This window comes from Parambassis ranga, chromosome 9 (genome assembly GCF_900634625.1).
Source record: "Parambassis ranga chromosome 9, fParRan2.1, whole genome shotgun sequence".
Taxonomy (NCBI): domain Eukaryota; kingdom Metazoa; phylum Chordata; class Actinopteri; family Ambassidae; genus Parambassis; species Parambassis ranga.
In genome coordinates, this window is record NC_041030.1 from 6,018,757 (window position 1) to 6,040,361 (window position 21,605).

Genomic DNA, 21,605 nt, shown 5'->3' on the forward strand with positions numbered 1-21,605 from the left:
CACTGGCTCACTTAAGGCTGCAATAAACATTCATTGCTGTCGGTGGGTTTAAATGAGAATAACTCACTGATCAATGAATGCAGACTGCGGTTCAAACACCACAGTGACCACCCAGGTTAACCAGCAACTGCACTCACAAAAATGATGCTATGTCCCAACAGTAACGTGGAAAAAGAAGGTAAACTAAATCTTTCCATAGACATACTTGCAATTACAAACATACTGTGTACAAGATTCAGCCAAGATTTTTTTTTGGTTTGTTTGAGATATTTGGCTTTGAGAATACCAACAAAGTGGAATTTTATTAGTGTTCACAATTAAATTAAAATATTCAGATTTTTGCACAGAAATAGACATTAAAGAAAGAAATTAAAGAAAGAACTCTTTTATAGTTTTTCTGAGGACTATTCCGACAATTCCATTTGATTTACCTCCACTTTATGAGGATGAAAGATAACATTTCTGAGGCGGACGTCTCTAAATGTGAACAATTAAAATCCAAAAAGCTGCATAGAATATCCCACAAACGGAAAGAAAACATGTTGTAAATTGACTAAATTTAAATGGCTTTTCATGCTCTCATATGCTGAGCATTCCGTTAACACCCAAAACCTAAGTAAGAATATAAAACCATGAGAATGTGTGAAAATAAACTATGTAATGGAGTGTGGTAGTCATCCATAGCGAATATGCTGTTGGTTTGAATTTTTAATAGCAGTTTTTGCTCCGGTTATGCTACTTCTCTTGTCAGGGCACATTGGCTTTGAAACGTATGCTTTGTACTGTGGGTTCAGCACACTTGCAGTAAGAATAGACAAAAATACAATGCAAAATTAATCTAGAACCTGTATGCTTCATAGAACTGTCGACATTCCGTCATAGTGTTTTAAGTTTTTGATGAGCTGGGCTGACACCTAAAGTTGTAAAGCTGCTATATCAAAACAATCATGTAATACTAAGCAGCAGTGCTTTTTTAACTTAAATTAAATATAAAGTAAAAATATAAGGTTCTGACTCAGATTTTGACCTAAAGATTTACCGTGTCTGAATGTTGAGGACTGAAGGGGACGTTTGTTTTATGTTTTATACTCTGTTCTGTGGGCAGCAGCTTTAGCGTAGGCGTTTTGGCTGGCACTCAAACACGCAGGTGGGGGTACAGCACGTTGCCTGAAGCTGGTTCCTACACCTTAACACAGATGTTAAAATCCATTTTTTTAGATCTTCTATTACCAACTGCAGCCCTCACTGTACTACTGTGTACTGTCATATTTACTTTAAATTGCAACAAACTTCACACAAGGTGTTCTTTTTGGTCTTAATAGTAACACACGTACCACCTCTGTGTGATTCCAGTAATTTCTAGGGCCAGAGGGGAAGTCCTGTCAAGGACACTTTTAAAGACAGACATGGCCACTGCACGACATCTGTAATCAGGACAGACACCTAAATATGCTCTAAGTAAAACTAAGTCTAGGCAAAATTGACATATATACTTTTAAGTGAAAAAACCAACTATGTGCCTGTAATTCTTGGAAAGTAATCAGCCCTGTAACCGTGTTTCCTTATGTAATAGGAGGAGATATAGACATATGGGAATAATCTGGCTGCAATTGCCTCTGTTACGTTAACATGCTGGGAAATTTCAAGCACATTGACATTTTGCAGCCACAGCAGACCCAGAATGTGTGTTTTTTTCATGTATTTACAGTAAAATGTGTGGGATGGGACAATTACAAGCAGCCCGGGTCAGTTCTTGCCTTTCAACTGTCATAATAAGGAGCAAACGCTCTTCAATCTTTGATTGGTTATTGAAGTACAGATTTTCAAAATGTAAAAATGCAAAAATGTACATTTTCTTCTTTTTTAAATAAATCCCATCTTGGAAATTAAGCTCTTGTTGTTGTAATGCACTGCCAGCTTGAATGAACTTACTAACCCTAACCCTAACTCAAATAAATGTCTGCAGAGGCCTATATGTGGTTTGATACATACAGTATACAAGTCTGCTTGTTTATCCCCGTGGAGTTAGGCTTTGTCATCACACACTATGAAGTTATAGGCACTGACACTGGGAACAGCGTGACCCACTTCTCCCTGACCTGGAAACAGTCCGCAGGCTGACCCCCAGTCTAACGCCAACGCGAGTTGCATCAAGCAAGAGAAAAGGGAGAAATGGTGAATCAAATCTAGGCTGATCATGAATTATTAAAGGCTAAAATAATATAAAAGCACAGGGGTCAGGCCCCTGAAAAATACTTAGCCCCACTCAGACCATGTTTGGAGTGCAAAAGGGCTGCAACACCCAAGGGAGAAGAGAAAGAAAAATCAAGCAAAATGGCTGCTAGTTTTTTTTAACTTCATCTGCTTATCTACACATTCACTGCAGTCAAACACTGCCTTTAGGCTAACAGTAAAATCTGCTTTAAAGAACGACAAAGAAACAAAGAAGAGCAGTGTCAAGTGTTTGACTTCTCCACTATATATTTAGGAAAACTAAAAAAATGGTAATCTTGAATGACTCCTGGATACAGGCATATGAAGTTAGCCCAGTTATGTGAGGACAAAAGAAAGGCATGCGCTGGTTAACAGCCAAGTAGTTCCATATGCGTGTTGAGTTCATTGGGTCCAGGTGGCACGTGGGCGCCTACATCACAAGCAGGTCAGGCAGAGATCTGCTGCCCCCTTATGGGCAGAGCTGTGCATTACAGATAGAGGCCTGGCAGGGTTTTTGAGGTGGGTTGAAACTAATGAACCTAAAGCATATTGTAAACATATTTAAATTATATTGATTATTATCATTATATTATTTCAAAAAATGTTATAACATGTAACATCCATGGGAGCCCTGTGTGTTCATTTTCTAACATTTTTCATTAGACTGACATCCAGCTTAGCAAAGTCATTAGGAGCAATGCTGTAAAGAGAAAGTCTCATCCCCAGCTGGCAATGATTAACCAGGGGACAGAGGAACCTTGATAACCTCCCTGCACCCATTGGTCAATGGACGTATGGGGGGATGGGGAGGAGCTAAATCAGGGGACATGGCCAGGTCAGTCCAAAGGAAGATCCATGGAGGCAAGTTATGCCCTGATAGTCACACAGAGTGTGACCACAACATGACTTTCATACAATCTGCCTTCATAGAAATGGATGTGAGGGTGATCAGGTGTGCAGTAGTTTTTTTTTTGTTTTTTTTTTATTGAACATCACTGCATTTTTACTACCCCCTCAAAGAGCTACATCTGTGCCCATGACACCACACTGTCACAGTTTTACAACCCTCTGAGCTACTAATGAATTCCTAATAAATAACCATCTACAGCTTCATGAGGATGGTGATGCAACTTGTAGGTCCTAATGGTGCTAATAATCTGAAGGAATTTTTAAAAACAATCATATGAGCTGACATCACAGTTTCATCTACAAGACTATGTTGAAAACAGCTGTTGCTAACTCAGCTATTTGGCCCCTGACCTGGGTTTTTTGGTCACTGAATGGGGGTCTCTGAATTCCCACCCCTGTCAGAGCTTTTACAAGCCTGAGGAGCCCTGCATCAGCCCCCCTTGACCTCAGCATCACCCTTGCCCAGTGCATGCACCAAGGTATCCTGGGAGGAGAATAGGGTCAAGCAAAGGAGAGGGAGAGAGAGAGTGGCCATGGCAGCAAGCCTACCTCGTCAAGTTTACAACCCAATCAGGCCCCGCACTCATAAATCCACGCCTCCTCCTGTAGCAAGCTAACAATGCTGCCCATTCAGTGTGTGCGCAGGTTTAATAGTTCCTCTCCTGCTTCCTTCCACTTCATAGCGACCCCCGGCCCCCTTTGCTCCACTCACAGGTTTATAGAGGCACGACGAGAAAGCACAGGCCAGAGAAGAGCTGCACACAATCAGGTCAGTGCAGAGTCACGGTAAGGTCAGTAGTTTCTGAACTGTGTGTGACCTCTGACCCCCTCCAAGGTGCCACCTGGCGCTGCGATGGCAGCCAGGGGAGCCCTGAATGAACTTCGCCTGAACCTGGACCTTAACATTGGACCACTGACTCACCCCTGGCCCTCTCTGTTTCCCCTTAAGGCCAGGAGTCTCACATTTCTGACATTTTTACACCTCACCATTTTAGCAGGGTCTACTTCCACCAAGCATATATGCCCCTTTTGATGGTGGGAAAATGATATCATTACATTTGTATAATGGCTTGGCAGTGGCTCCCTCAAATCAACTTAGACTGAGATTCCTTTTATGATAATATGAAGATTTGACTTTTCATTTTATTTTAATACATTATCTCCCTACCTTTTATACACCTGAAGTGCCTATAAATTGCAGCTTATGTAGGAGGCTGCTATTATTAAGTTTATACTCCCCTCTTGTGGATTTGACTGGAAATTATAATACATTAACTGAATGCACATGCTTCAATTTTACCACTAGATGGAGATGTTACTCAGTGTCAGACCATAAATGCCACAAACAGTGATATGACCCAAGGGATGCTGATATTATAAGGTCTGTAACATGTCATTTTCTTAAGCGATTTAGTTTCATCTGTCATGCAACATGAAAAGATTTTATTCTAAAATAACGTAAGAAAGCAAAGTCAATCAAAAGTCACAGCTGAGACGTAAATAAATGTTTAAAACTCACCCATGCTGTCGTTGTGTTCAGACTCCAGTGGATGGTCACTGTAAAAACCTGTAAAGTACACAGATATCTATGTTATTAATTTTGTTAATTATGTTTTTCATACACACTGAAGTAATTTTATATTTCTTTGAAAAACGTTTTGATTAATTTTTATCCATGTAATTACCGTTTTCAAAAATACTTTCAGTGACACATGACCTTTCCCGTGGTACTTCAATGCACCATGTGCGACATGTGATTTACACAAAAAAACATTTTTTTTAATTTCTTTTAACTCAGAAGGTGCATCTTAACACCTTATTCTATATATCCAAACTAAACATTTAAACACAAAAAATTGTCTTTGCACTCTTATGATTCTATAAAGAACTGTAGTCCTACGTGCAACTTGGAAGCCGTAATTGACACACATGAACAGGAGCCACGTGACAATTTCTGTTTTTGTGAGAAAATGTGAGATCCGTCTACCCCTGATTGTGTTTCCACAGAGATGGACAACTTTATAGGGCAGAGAAAATGAGCTCACACAGACCAAAAATGTGACACTGTGGAGTGAAAACACCCATATTTCTAGGGGTTCAGATGGTTAAAGTTGTTAAAACCATTTCATTTCTGCCACAGAAACCTGTTTCCACGTCAGTTTTACATTGAGAGAAAAGACAAATAAAACCTTTTTTGTGCATATAAGCCAAATTACTCCATCAGGTTCACTCACATACACGCATAAATATTCTGACTGCCTTTGTCATTACAAATAGCTTTTACCAACATGATACTAAGTATAAAACATACTAAGGGCTGCTTCCAGAAAACCTCTGTATGTTAGCCCAGTTTAACAGAAACTTTAGCACACACTTGAAACAAACTATAGAAAGACGAACAGCATGACACCTCTTCAAAGTAAAGTCAAGACATCTCGAATGGCCCCTGGAGGCTGGTACAGGCCATGAACCCTGCCTCAACTATGTTAGCGGACACTCACCCAACTAGTTCAAAGGCTCATTGTTTAATTCTAATAAGTTATTGATGGCATCTATTTTCAACATGGCAGCACCTGTAAGCAAGATATTTGTCCATCTTTATATACAGTTACTAATTTGAACACAGTTTTACTCAGAAAAAAATGTTTTCCTAGAAATTAACAAAGGTAAAAACTCCTGGCCACATAGTTCCAGGAACTCACCAGAGAGAAAAAGCCTTTTTGCATGTTTGTTCTCGTTTGTGCCAAACCTGAAAGCACCTTATAGACCAGTGACAGATTATTGTATCACACAAACTAAAAACAAATGTCATCATCTAGTTCTATGTGTATTTATCTAGTGTTTCAGTGTATGTAATGGAATATAAAGGAGACACACAGAAGTCATAGTATGATTAAGTTCAGGACGTGGAATAAAAATGCAGCCTGGCACTCTTCTTTAAAAGTTGTTAACTCTCTTCCTGATCACACACAACAAAGATAAAGACAAAATAAGCACAGTTCATAACACAGTTAGCATCCATATGGTGGACTGAGTACTGATCAGTTACATTAAATAGATGCACTGTGCATGTGTCACTGTTAAATTGCCTATGAATTTAACAACACATTAGGTGATGCTGAAGAATGAGTTTTTGGGCTTTCTTTGCAAAAGTGATAAAAATAAAGTTGCTATGACAACAAAAGCATCCTAAACGTTTCTCTAAAAGCAGCCTTAATTGAACACATCATTTCAGTGGGCATGTAATTCATCTAGTTTGACTGTTAAAATATCAAATTACCAGCAACCATTTAGTATAATAAATTCTGGCTCCATTTGATTCTAATACATTTTACTGTACAAGCTGTACAACTGTACAACTCCATTTGGCCAATGTGGTAACACAGTTTGAGGATGATAAAGATGAATGTCCAGGGTCAAAACTCACAGCAGCAGAGCTCAGTACTAACCACTTTGAGGCCAAGTGTGGTTCTATTTGTGCTTGTGAGTGAACTAAACACTAGTCACAATAAAGCTGTGAAAATAAATGTACCTTATTTTCCACACATGTTGAGCATCCTAGGATACCAATGTTTGGGCAGACACATGGATTTCCAGTCTATATGACCCTATACTTATCAACTATAAATCTGATAAAGAAATGAGCAAAGACAGAGAATTCATTGTGTTAAGTAGAGCATTTTTGCTTTCATGCACAAGTTAAACCTGCAATCAGAATTCCTGAAAGGCAAATCAGACTTCTTAGTACTGAAATAAACAAGTCAACTCCAAACCCCTTGTCCTTTGTTTGAGACCACATCAAAATGCAATTAAGGGCAACAAGTCTCTAACTTGGCATTATTGCTCCATACTGAATCAATCAAACTGCATATCAGAGACCACACTGGCAGAATCAAATCTGATTTTTAATGCACAGCCTGATGTATCATCTAACTCACCACAACCCAGAACAATCTGTTTGCTTCATATTAGTTACCATCTTGCCATCTGAGCTTTATTTTATATCCACTTTTTTTCACCTCCATCAGCAATCCGGCCATCTGCACAGCCACGAGTGAATGCTTCTCACTTACACAGCAACCGGCAAGCTCCATCACTCAGTTCAAGACTCAAGCAGAGTGCTGCACCGTCGGGGACATCGGGACCCCGATCTGTGTCAGTGTACCACCCTGCTATCAACAGCTGTAGACCCCTGACCCAACACACGCTAGCTGCCCCCATCTCCCCTCCCCCTCCTCCTCCTACCTCCACAGTCAACACTGGCATATGTTCTCCCTGGAGCATACACCGACACACACGTGCCTCAGTGGGCCTCCTACTGAACAGACACACACTTATATTGACGCGTGCAACAAGCACAAATCTCTGTGACCATCCCCCACCTCGGCAATACTGAAACTTTGATATGTAGCAGGTTTAATGTGACCTGAATGTGTACATGTAGAAATAAGGATGCATTTTCTTAATTTCAGTGCATTACAAGACGTATAGTAATACTTGTAATTTCAACTAGTTTAGTTTTTCTTTGAGATCAATGATATGTATGAAATAAATTAAATTGTATTTACATTTCACCTTTACATTCAAAGAATTCATAGATTTGCTTTTAGAAAATTATGTCATCAATTCAGAAAATACAATAAGCCTCTGTATGGTTTCATATGGGGCATTAAACCTGCTTGAAATCCATGAGCACATCACCGAGTAAGCAGCAGTTTTTTTTTTTTTGTTTTTTTTTTAATCAAAGGAGCAGTTCAGGCTCTTCAAACTGTCCTGCTGTCAGAACAACACTGGTGAAAAGGAAACAGGCCCAGATGGATTACACATAACAAGCCGTTTCAAGCCACTCCAAGATGTTCAGACTTTGCTGCTGACCTTACTGGAAATGTTGGCTGCCACATTTGAAATCTAAAACATGACATCAAGCTAATCAAAATTGCTATTCTTCTGCTAAAATGATCTTTCAACAGAAGGCCAATGTCTGTACAAGGACACTGGGAGAGCCCTCCCACGCATCATTTTCCAGTTTTCTCCTCAAGGCTTTCTGGTCAGCTCTTAAAAGTGGTATTTGTAGGATCAGGATTAAGACTTGTTTCAGTTCATACTCCAAGGCTGCAGTGTTCCCTGATAATGGACCAACGGCAGAGAAGAATATAACTCTCCAGTGTGTGGTCTCTGTTGCTAATCCTCCTGACAGCTTATTGACCATTATAGCCTGAGGCAGGGAAGGCTTCCAGCAGCAGCCAATACAGCCGGAGCCTGCGCTGCTGTGGCCCATTGTGTGTTGACAAAGAAAGGCTGCATCTTTAACCTTTTACCTTTGAAACCTCCCGCACAATCAGCTCCCCATCAAAATAACATACCACCTCTTGTCCCCTCTGTCTCTGTCCTTGTGGATGAGGACATACTGTGCGCGCTCAATATGGAGTTTACCACACATGGCTCGATACTGTATCAGCTAATCATCACACGAAAGGCTGAAGGAAAAGCAGCATTTAAAGGTGTAAGCATGTGGTGTTTTAACCACTGATTCAAAGGTGGTAGTACGAAGTCTGAAGCCTTCATGAACCTGGTTCATATGGACAACTTATTTTACCAATTTGTACTTAGACTACAAGTCTTGGACAACAGAAGCAATATGAATACACTGTAATTTGGAAAGCTATTTTAAGAAACATATAGCCATCATGAATGATCAATACATTTGGAAAATAATATTGAATCCCAAATGGGGGATATCTTTTGGTTTTCCAAAACTTAAAGTTTCAGACTAATGGTAATGTAACCGAAAATTAAACAGTTTCCTAAAAAAGTTCTGAATGGGCCAGCCTTACCAAGAAGCAGATCCTCTGACTCAAAGTAATAAGGCAGCTTCCACAGAACATTACATTACAGGCAATATTATGTGGTCAATTACTTCTAAAGGGCAAAATGGTGACATGCAGAACTGACTGTTGCTATGGAAACAATGGAGAGGATCACATCAAATTAACCAAAAAAACTCACACGGCTCTTGTTTATATATCAACCAATAATAAACTGAACAATTTTAATTTTAAAAGGGAAAAAAACTTAAAGTTGATGATTTCCCAGGGGATAAAGAGCCAAAGCAAGACACTAAGAAACCCATACTTAAAGGATTTTAATTTTCTGCAAAATTCTCTAAAACTCAAGGGGCGCCTGTGAATAACTTGTTATTGCTGCTGTTTCTTGCCTATTTTTCTGTCCATGGCACACATTTCTACTAAAGTGCGGTTGCAACGCAAAATCTATATATCCAATAAAGAGTCACACCCCACACTGTAATGCATATTACAAAGCCACATTCCTTTCCAGGATGTGCCATATGGCTGGACGTGTTTGTGCATGAGGCCACATTGTAAAAGATTTACATGCAACAGATATTGAATGTACAACTCCCCCCAGCGTCTCAGATACTCAACCAAAGACATTAGCACTGCCCAGGAATCCCTCCCTAATATTCATACAGCCTCTGTTTTAGTCCATCACTGTCCCTGCGCTTCTGTCCCAGATGGCTGTGGTTCCGCATGACCAGCGGAGGGCAACGCCAGACTGTTATTTGAGCAGGCTGGCCTCTACCTGCAAGCCTGGCCAGCCCAGTCTGATCTCACAGCTACGAGCCGCATAGCTAACCATTTATCGCATGTCATGCTGAGAGGGTCTGCTATAAATGGGTGATAGAAAGTTGGTCTGGAGTCAGAATTTGATTAGTCATCCCTCCACAGAGGTTAGATCGTGTGCAGTCAAAGTGCTTCTTTAAACTTCTGATACCTCCCCTGAGCCTTCCTGTTACCATGAATAAGCCTATTAATAGGATATTGTCCCACTATGGCTGAGCTGCAGACTCCGGCTAGTACAAATACAAGACCTGACATTTTACATCAAACCTTTCATGTGTAAATGAATGACTGGCTTTTCAACTCTGACTTTGTAGAACCCCAGAGTGTCATAATGGTTTACTCTTTAAAATATATCACACAGTGACTATAGCAGTAAGGCATTATTGAACACACAGAGAGCTTCATCTGCAGATATCTAAATTTTACAGTATGGAGCAGCCACAGGCATAGATGGAAAATTGCACTTGAACAATAAAGTTGTGGGTTTTGTGACATCAGCTCTCTGCTTAATCATTAATTCAATCAATCAATCACCCCCTCCTGACTATAAGATGGATGAGAGGAAGCAGCAGCCACAGATAGATCATTGTTTTCACTCTGCAGCAGCAGGACATAATGAATCCTGTGCTAGCTGAGAGGTCAGAGTAGAGAGGCTTGCTTCACCCCTCTGGGCACCGCTCGATCCCCAACCCCCTTCCCTCCAACAGGGACCCCCATGCGTGACAGTAAGGAGTTTCAGTTTGCCTCAGACAGTCTTGAAGGAGCAGATGGGATTGTAACCAAGTGGAGAGGAGAGATGCTGCCACTGTTATGAGACCACCTGTCTGTAGCAAAGCTGCTGCATCCAGCTGGCTGTTAGTAAATCTTAAAAGTTATTTTATAGGGTCATGGGAGATTTCACTGTGAATAAAGCATAAAGAAACTGCTGAATATTAATTTGTCAGTATGCAACAGTTTGGGCAGAGGTTCCCTTACTCATTAAGCCTTGTTAGGTAGGTTAGAAATGTTATTAAATTCTGTCTCTTAAAATATTGTGCTAACTTCCAACTTCCACTTGGCTGCTGTTATGATGACTGCCGACACTGTACAGACAGAGGTCTGTTTCATGAGGGCGATTCAGCACTATGAACTCCACTGCTAGAGGTGCAGCAAAATGCTTTGCTGTCAAATATCTGCCTAGATTGCAGTTTCTACAGTTCAAGATGTCTTCAACAAAATCAATTTCCTGATGAGCTTACATTGTCCTTACAGTCCCCTGATCTGTGGGAAGATCCTAACTATGTCCAAACCTTTGCCTAAAACATTTACCTGGCCCACCCACTCGAAACCAACTCTATGTGCTCCCTGCGCAGCAAGGAGACAGCCCTGATTAGCAGTCTAAGTTCAGGTCTAGTCCGGCTGAGAGCTTCTCAGTACTCCTGAGTGGATATTGCATTTGACAGATAGTGAAGGAACTCAATTGCTGGTTTCACAGCCTGCTCACTGGTCATCCCTTTGACCTCTAGACCTGACCCTTGACCTCGTTGTGTAACACAGCATAGCACAGCGTTTACTCTGTCCTCGCAATTGCTTTTAGCTGACAAAGCGCTCGGTCCTGTGGTGCTGGCCTCTCAGTGGCACTCAAGTTCACAGAGCATGCTTCTCGCACTCCCATTGTCTGGAAGTCACCAAGGGCAGATTCACCTGGTATGAGTAACAGTGTTTAAAATGTCTTTTTATGGAATTTGTGATGTCAATTCCCAATTATTTTCATCACTGAAATAAACTTGACTTTAAGGTGAAAAGCCACTCAGTACAGCTAGCAGAGGCTGTCATCCTTGAGCCGCTTTGATTTTAAATAGTTAAGCCAGAATATTCACATGCAAGTGACTATGTCTTATAAGGGATATAAGGGATCTGAAAATAAAGCCCCTAAATATGTCACGGTAAAAACTTGTATTTCAAAAATTGAGTAACTGAATAATGGACTTAATGGGTAAATAGATTCCACACTTTGGAGATGCACATCACAATTCACAGTGTGGATTTACCTTTTTCTTCTAAAAGCATTATTCAGCATTGATATTTAAGTTGCACTGACTACCAACTTAAGCCATAAGAATTCAAACAATAGCTTGACTTTTTATATCATGTGAAGCTAATAAACGTCTGTCTTTATCTGCCAATTGCAATGGGCGGCCGTGCTGAGGGTCACACTCTGGTCAGAGGGGCAGGAGGAGAAGGTGAAGGAGGAGGGGGCCTCTGTCACTGCCGCTTGACACGCTCAAAGGAGCAACTTCCCTTTCATCATACCAGGGGTCAGAGTTTTACTGCTTCGCAGAGTCGGCGAGCGTGCTGCACTGTGCAAACTCCGGCCTATAACAGCCATGTGATAATAATCATCTCACAATACAGAAGAAAAACAGTCCAACCCAGTTGGATTGGATTGGTCTGTGGAGCAGTAAGTGTTTCTTATGTGTGCTCATCTCTTACTGGATTTAGTGCACTACTCAAAATATGTATTTGTTGTTGTTGTTGTTGTTGAAGACTTCTTAAAAAAAAAAAAAAAAAATCATATTTTTTTTTCTAAATCACAGAATAAAGAACTGTGTGTGTGTTTGTGTTTTGGTCAGTTTCTTTCACAAAACTGTTAATTATATAAAAAAATAGTGAAATTAGTGATAGTCTGAGATTTGGTGCCATCACTGTCCTATACAGAAAAATCCGCCATCAGCGTCCTATTCTTACATTTTGATCAGACTTTCTTAGTTTAAATATTTAAAGGAAATACAAGATGGACAAAATTAAAAACTGAAAATAGAAAAGGATAGGTTATTTATCATTTACTTGTGTCCTTATAGACATCCAAAATGCAAATTTCACCAATAACAAATCTAAAAACATAATTAACTGTTAATTTTTTAAACCCTCTGGACTGTTCTCATTGACAAATCCTATAACAACAGAAGCAAGTATTTGCATGTGGGTTTCTCATATGTGTTCTTAGCCTGTGAACCTTAAAATAGTTACAAAGCAAAACAATTTATCATATTAAAACCAACCTTTTACAACAAGCAACCTGAAGTAAGTGATGAGGCAATGTTTACTGGAATAATGAGAACAGAAACTCTTTAACAGATTCCTGCTAAAACAGTCAATGCACACATCTCTGTGTTTTTTTCCTGTTGACTGTGAAATGGCCGCGGTGCCTCAAGACAGACAGCACCTCAGTGTTTCAGGACTTTTGCATCCACTTTGTGATTCTTTTACTCAAAATGACACCTTGCTGATGTGCCTTCTAACAGGAGATCTATGTTGTTTTCCCTCTCAGATGGAAATATCCTCAGCTGCTCTTTTATAACCCCCTAACAACTGCATCCTCCAGCACTGCAGCTTCACAGGAAAGCCATCCCTACTCTACATACCAAGTTCAGTGTTTTACAGCTCCCTGTAAACTCATCCTCCACCCAAATTCAAACTCAAACTGAAGACATTTATGGCCTCTTGCCAGGCTACGTGTTGAATATCACAGAAGCCTGACAAAAGCGTGGCTCACAGATCCAGCATCATTTACCATGTGCCCCTACCATTTACTTACTGTAATACATTCCCCCCTAAAAATATGGTTCATAGCAGCATGCCGCTTCCTCCCTCATCATCCTCCTGGCTCATTAGCAGCTGTTAGAGCCGGTGCCTGAGCCAGAATCAAGCCAGTCTCGGAGAGCAGCCTCAGTGCCATCTCAGCCCCGTAGCTCATGGATCAAGTGGAGGCTGTAAATACTTTTCCTGGGTTACACCGAGGTCAGCAGAGAGCAGGGCCATTAATGCTTCAAGAGCAACATCCCACTGACCCTGGTCACCGTTCCCATAGCGCTTACCCGCCACCTCCCCCAACACATGTCCGTCACAGTGCATGCACACAACAACAACAAAATCGCAAGCAGAGCTGCAAGGGGAAAAGTTCAGCATGAGTCACACAAAATAAAGTGACAGAGATGTTTGGGAACAGAAAACAGGACTGGGAAAAAGATTAGGTTGTCAGTGTGAACTGGAAAAAATATGACCCTGATTTAAAGGCAAAAGGGAAAAAAACTGGAGAGCATCAACAGTCACCAACACCTGAGGATTTTCTTTTATTAACCAATAACTTATATAAAAGAAAGTCAAGGAAACTACTGTCTGCGTTACAAAAGAAGATTTAGGGTTAATCACTAATCTAATCAAACAAACAGCATTTTTGATTCTCAGCCCTGGATTATAGCCTTTTTTCTCTCCAACGACAATTCAGAGGGTCAACAGACTGTGTGCTAATGTGACTCCACTGACACTGCAGTGTGAATACAGTCTTGATAAAAGAAGAATATAGTGATCTTTGTATTGAGCACCAGAGCTCTGTGTTGCATTGCATCACCGTTCATTGCATCAGCACCTGATCGTTAATATTATGACCTGACACACACATGTTGCCACATACAGCAGCTTCCGCAAGAAGGACAATCAGCTTTCATAACTCTGAAACAGATGAGGTTTTTTTTTTCTCCAATACATCATCAAAGTCTATTATTTCCACATTGTTTTCCCTCTTTATGCTAAAATCCACATCAGCCCATTGGATGAAGATTAAAAAAATATATTACAGTTAATAAATATTGTTACATATTTTTTGTTTTGGTTTGCATTGAAACTTTCTCTTTAATTACTTAGGTATCTGAAAACTGAAAATGAATACACTCAGCATGCACAATATTATTGCAATAAAGACAAAGCTCTATACTTTCAGGTGATAATTCTCATTACACAGAACAATCTATGCCAACAAGATTACTAAAATGTATAGCAGAGCTTTCACCAAAAACACAAATAGAGCCCAAAAATATCATACTTTTTGTTGATTTAAAATCACATTTAACTACCAACATTAGAGTTTTACACAGTCGATTTTAATAGTTTGATTTTTATAAGCATTATTTCATCATCTTTCTAAATCGTGTAGACACAAAATTCAATCTAATTAAGAAACATTCCACAAAAATGTCAGAAACTAAATTAGAAAATAAATTAATAATACATTCAACCAGCTACATCAATGCTTGTGTTATTTTTTTAATTTCATGATTTAAAAAAACTGATACTGTAAATTGTGACTTTAATAAAAAAACATTTAGTTATTATATGAATAAAGCTTGATCAATCTAAAACAAACAAAAATAGCTGCATGTTTTTCTGTTTGCCTGTTTGAGACCTGATTCCTCGTTCACTGGCCAAAACATTAAAATAAAACAGTGAAGCCATCTGCTGCGTGGGAAGCATCACTTTGTTTGAAATGCTAATCAGTCAGCCGCCTTAAGACATTATCTTCACCCAATCCAGATTATACCTTCTCAGATTCAGAAGATAGTTGGATAATTTGCAGATAAGGGAACAGACTAAGAGAGAACACAAATCAGGCTTACTGTCAGCTGTAAATCTTCAGGTTTAAAACGTATAATCACTTACATGCTCCCAATTCTGTAATTTTATTACATTAAAACAAATTATTTGATTAAAAAAAAATCATAAAAATACGTTTAAGTATATTTTGCAGCAGAAAAGACAATCACTCTTTCTGTTTCTCAAATTCAAAAATTTGCCTCTTTATGTGCGTTTGACTGTTTCCGCTTAAATTTTTGCCATTTAATCATTTAAAATGAAATGGCTATTTTTTTATATTGTGTTGTTTTTTTATTGTTTTTTTTTTGCCCTACCTAAGATGATAAGTCGAGCTGAGTTTTCAGAGAGAAAAAGGCTTTTTTGTGCTCTCTTTAGTGTAACAAAGCAACCTGGGTGAGTGTGCGAGTGATAGGAGCAGCTCCTGTGACACAGATCTCCTGACAGCGGAGGAAATAAAGTTAAGAAGAAGAAGAAAACATGACATGATGGATCACATCTGCCTCTGTGTCTCCCCCACCCACCTCTTGCAACAGCCACTCCTCCTCTACTGTACTCCTCCTGGCTTATCATTCAAATGTCACAGCAGGAGATGATAGAAGGGGGGAGGCTGCATCCTGTCCCTGCCCCACCCACTGCCAGCCGTCCCCTTCACCCTGCCCCGAGGGACAGGACAGACCACCACCTCCACCGCCGGAGCCAGGGCAGGGGGCTGACAAAGCACTTTCTTTCTGATTATCTGCCTGCTCATGCCAGCAGGCAAAAAAAAATACTTAACCCCTCCACCAAACCTGTCCTTCCGCCTTTCTTCTACCATTGAGTTCAATTACATTAAAACAAGCACACTTCATTGAGCAGGGAGGGGGCAGAAAAGCCAAATTCCTGGTCAATTCAAAGATCAATGGAAATTGAGTTTGTTTTACAAATGTGGTTATGTGAAGAAGCTATATGGAGGCAGTGCTGCAAGAAGTCTGCAGCTGCTTTGTTTCTATGGAACAATGTGACTTGATTTGAGAAGGTTTTACACTTCAGCTGGTCTTTTAACATCTGGAACATCTATTTAGGACTCCCATCTCCCAATCAGACTCCTTATGGACCATACATCAGGAACATGGTTCTACTAATTCAAATGCCCTGCTTCATTTTGGAGACAATCCTAAATCTTAACTGTTTCCACCATCTGCAGTGATGAAAATTATCTTCTCAATTAAAGTTACGTCCTTATTTACAGCTGCAAACTGCTGTTTCCAACACAATGTATTTGTAAGTCTTTAACTTATGTACTAATAGTTAGAAATCTAAAGTCATTTCTGAAATATGCAGCTCTTATATCAGGTTTAGGTATTTATTTATGCTTTAATTCATTCATTCATTCATTCATACTTTGCGGGTAAGCAGAGCAAATGTCAAAAGTGTTTCTATTGTTGAGTATTTTAAAATATTAAATTAACAAATAGCATAAATAACAAATGCCTAATAAAAATATATAAATACGTTCAGTTTGTTAATTAGAACTGAGGACACCGTGGATTTAACAAAAAAATTCAAAAATAAAAAAATTGGATTCCATCTAATGTAATTTTTTGTATTTAATTCTAATTTGTCCTCTGTAAGACCAAATAGAGCTTTTTTGGCATGTTTTTTTGGGATGTCTTTATGTGTTTATTTATTCATTATCTTTCAGAACACACAGTCCACGTCAATGTCCACATAAGTCACGGCGAGTGTGCTCCTGGCAGGCAGGGTTAAAGGAATTTTAATCTTGGAAATGTCAATAAATCTTCAGTCACCCGCATGGCGGCACGATGTGGGACTGGCGCCTGGGTCAGACGCTGCTAAGAGGCATTGTGGGGCGCACATAGGGCCCGGGGCTGCTCAGTATCACGGATCATGCGAAGAGGAAAGAGAGAACTTGTAAGCTGGAGCAGAAACGTGTGTTCACCCAGCTGATGACCCGGCTAGTCTTCTCTCCCTCCTCCACCTCCACCTCCTCCACTTTTGACTTGCACGTATGCAGCACCGGATTTTGGGGACTAAAAAGCTAATGGCTTCAGGGCGTTCCAAGTTCAAAAGTTCACCTTTTACGATCTCCTCGAGCCTGACTGACCAGCTCCAAATAAAAACATTCCGACCTCTGTTCCCAGCAAGCCTAGCTATCACACACACACACAGCTCAAGAGGCAAGCAAACACACGGAGATAATAAAGACTATTCAGTCATCAGCCACCAACGAAACACTGCAAGCCCAGGCCAGACTCCTTCTCTCGTCAGCCATTCCCTCCACATGTTTGTAATGAATGTAACATTTACTGCCCTGAACTTCATTACAACAAACAGAAATGTTTCCCCACACGATGTGTTCAAAGCTGGATGCAGTGCTGTAAAATCACCCTGCACGCGTCAATGTTTGCAGGTGAGGAAAGGTGTTACGGGAGTGTGCCACGCTCCAGGTACGGTCGTGTGTGTGTGTGTGTGTGTGTGTGTGTGTGTGTGTGTGTGTAGGAGCATGTTTCGCCTACCGTTCACGGACTTGGCGTTGTTTCTCTCAGGGTAGTCGAACCCATTCGTCCTCTTCTCTATCTCCATCTTCCTGCATGGGCTGATCCCGAGTCAGCCCGACGTCGCCCCTTGTCGCCACGAAAACCCCCGCACACCGTGTGTGGGTGATGGAGGTGAGGTGACAGTTGCTGTGGTGGTGGTGGTGCCGTCTGAAGTGAATCGAGCTGGCGGTACTTTTGTGCCTGTGCTCAGCTTGTCTCAGTGCTCTGGCCGCCGATCCATGCTTCAGCTTACTGCTTCCAGTCAGCGGGGAATAACTGGATCCACACCCCCCCAGGGATGGTGCGTTCAACGTCTGAGGGGAGTGTGGGGGAAAGTGTCCGTTACATGTAATTATTAGAGAGACTTCCAACTGAAAAGTGCTGCCTTTAGAAGAAAGACAACTTTTAAAGATGTGAAATGCCACACATTTCTCCTAACGACTTTGTTTTTCAGTAATTACAAAAGAAATGTTCTACACAACGACGTAAAATCCTAGACACGTGAGCTAGTACAGACTGGAGTAGCAAGGACTAGCTAAACAGCTAATTAGCCACTCTTTAGCCGAAAACTCACCTGGTACTACGCAAAATACGTCAAGTATGGAAAAAACGATACAATATGTTGTAAAGATAATTAAATGCAATACAAACACCTTTTTTGAAACAGTAATTATAAGTCTGAAACACCGGATTATATGTTATAAAGCTAATGTTAATTGGTTTTTGCCCGTTATTCCAATGCCGGTGAACGCAGCACGAGCACACAACAGATATTACGCAACCAAGAACCCTCGTTTTCAAGCATTATGGGATATGGAGTCCGTCGTCCTCCCACGGGGCTAAAATGACCCGTTGCGTTTCTAAAGTCAAGAAGCAGAAAGTCCGTACGCTAATGTTAGTAAGTAATTGTCGCAATTGGTATCCGCAGTGAATTGTTAGACTGGATGAAACCCTTTTGCTTTTCGTGGTAATGTTTGGGACGTTGTAATAATTGGAAGTGTGTACGGTCCATGGCAGCGCCCCTTGGTGGTGACTTGGTAATTCGTGCAGTAAAAACAAAAATATATTGATTTTAATGGCTTTAATGCCGCTGCTCTAAGGTGCCTTTAGGCAAATGACCCTTGAAAACAATCATAAATGTGCTGTATTGCCTCTCCAAGTTACGTTTTGAGTAGTATTTCATTAATGAAATGTGCATGAAGAAAAATCCCTGCATACATTACAGTTTGCTGTATTTTTGTCCCCATGTCTTATTTTTGAATACTTGTGTCTTTTTCATTATATGGATTCTTGCCCAAACTTGTATGAGGTATGAGAAAAGTACATAGCCTATTTGTAGCCTAGGTGCTGTTCACCTGTGTGGTAAATGTCTTTTTGTAACAGCATGCTGAGCTGCAGGTGACAGCTCAGGTGGTGGAGCGGTTGTCCACTAAACATAAGGTCGCTTGCAGTAGGTATGCTGAAAGAAAAAGCCACCTGGCACAGGAAGTGCATGTAAACTCCTCACAGGAACAGCCCAGCTGGGTGGCAGGTATTTTTGTCCTTCTTCCTGTGAGGCAATAATACTAACCACTGCTCTGTCTTGTGATGTGGTCCAGATGTCCTCCCATCACCTCCTATTTTCCTTCTTTGACATCTTCAAGGTATCTCCAAGGAACGTGTGTTTTTCTCTGGAGGGTAAGTGCCTGTGGCCTCTGATAACACACCACATGTAGCCTCATGACCTGCTCACCAGCAGGTCATGTGTTTGTTTCAATGTCTGTGAGGAGCAGTGACCACATCCCATCATCCTCCTAGTGGCTGTAGAGTGCAAGGACAGTGGCATATTCTCACTTCACTTACTTGAGCAGACTGCTTTGGTGCAGCGTGGTGCATTTTTTTTTTACTTTGAATACTATTTTCTTCTTTTGTACATTTCTTTATTGTGCACTGATAATGTTTGATATATTTGTATATGTTGAGGTGCATTTCCTGACCTCTAGCTCCAGTCATCATCAAAGCGTAATACAAGGGCCCTTCTTATGCTGCTTGCAGCTTCATTGTTTTTCTTGGAATGTGTATTTTGTGAAAATGTTTATTTTATTTATTTTTCCATTTTTTAGATCTGGATCTTGTTTTTGTTTGTCTATGACTCTGTGGTGGCATCAGTCATCCTGTACGGTGTGGTCTGCTGCAACAGCAAGAGCCACCAGGAAGCCCGGCTCTGTCCTGGACTGTTCTCTGGACACAGCGCTGGAGGTGGGTGACAGGAGGGTCCTTGACATCCATGCTGGACAATGAGTCCAACCCCCTGCAGGACGCCCTGTCAGCACTGGAGAGCAGCTTCAGTGACAGACTGCTCCACCCTCGGTGGGTGAAGGAGCGATTCAGAAGGTCTTTCCTTCCAGCTGCTCCCAGACTGTATAATGAACACTCCTGATGATGTGCAGTGTTCCTACACATTGTTTATTTAGTTCTTGATGCACCATGTACAGTTAAATCTACAACCCACTCCTACCTCTACTCATCTGTGCAACATCTGTTAATATCTTATTTTAACTCTATTATATCTTTTATTAGTAGTTTTACTTTATACTGTATATTATTTTTAATCTTATCCTATTTTTACTGTATCTGTGCTGTTGTTCCCCATTGTGGGACAAATAAAGGTTTTCTTTCTTTTTTTTGTCAATGTTTGTAAAATATTAGGCAGGATAAAATGCATTACTACATTTAACTAGCAAATACACATTTAAATGTAAAATGGATCATCAAAGCATACTTAGTTTTATGACTCAATATATTCTGAAGAAGTTGGCTTATCTTAACATAAAAAGTCATGTTAATAAAAACATGAATAAAATAATTGTAGGAAGTAAATATACATAAAAGAAAATCTTTAATTAACATAAAAAGACATGAATTCATCATTTTAAGTGAACATAACTTTAATACATGCAACTGATGTACAAACATTTTTTTCAGTGCTAGTTCACATTGGGCATTGATAATTCTTCACTGGTTTGAGACGAGTACCCCTATTGGTGTCACCCCCCTTTGTAGCCAGACTCGGACCCCACAGAGCTTTTGTAACAGCTGATGGTTCCTCTTCTGCTCACTCAGCTCACCTCACTGCTGCTTCTTGGTTGGAGACACAGTTCTTTGTGAAAACAGCACAGACAGATGTGTTTAATTCATTCATTAAATTAAAGAGATCCACAGAACTGTCTCACTTCATCTGTTTACCTTTTGCTGGTGTGGGTGTCAGACATCTGATGACTGACCTGGATCTGTTTCTCATCTTCTTTGTTCTGTGGCTGTTGCTTCATTATTCTTCAGGGTTGTGGAGTGAGGCAGAGTCAGCTCTGATGAAAAAAGACAGACACATCTCTTCTTGATTCTGACATGTTCTCAGACAGTTACATATTAAGTCCTGGCACCATGGTTCATTGTGGTCCTCCAGACCCTCTGTTGGTCCTTATCTCTGCATGTCGCTCTCTTCTGGTCGGCTTGGTTTGTTTCTGTTTGGAATAAAATTGAAAAGTATCAGTTCAATATTTTTCATGTCCAATCAGTAGGTTAATGTGAAGTATAAATGATGAAACTCACCTGTTTGCTGCTGGATGACTTTTCCTCTTAGTGAACCCATCTTGTGAATAAAACAAACGAACTATGTACAAGGCGGATCCGATCAAAAAGTACAAAGATATTTCGCCGCCAAATTAATTCAAATAAATTCAAGTCTGATCGGACAAAATCACATCTGAATAATTCAAATCAAATCGGATCAGATGAAAATAATAAATCAAACGAACTATGTACAAGGCGGATCCAATCAATAAATACAAAGAAATTCCGCCGCCAAATTAATTCAAATACATTCAGATTAGACAAAATCGCATCAAATTAATTCCAG

General features: G+C 40.3%; 1 protein-coding gene across 1 annotated transcript in view; it reads right to left on the reverse strand.

Moving 5' to 3' along the window:
• Positions 1–17,948, reverse strand: part of nr6a1a (nuclear receptor subfamily 6, group A, member 1a) — a 63,649-nt gene extending 45,701 nt beyond the window's left edge. Inside the window, exons 1-2 of the mRNA XM_028415331.1 lie at positions 17,690–17,948; positions 4,643–4,690 (exon numbers count right to left, since the gene is read on the reverse strand). Of these exons, the coding sequence (XP_028271132.1) occupies positions 4,643–4,690; positions 17,690–17,756 (115 nt within the window). The 5' untranslated portion in view covers positions 17,757–17,948. The remainder of the gene's footprint in view (positions 1–4,642; positions 4,691–17,689) is intronic.
• Between the last annotated feature and the right edge of the window lie 3,657 nt (positions 17,949–21,605).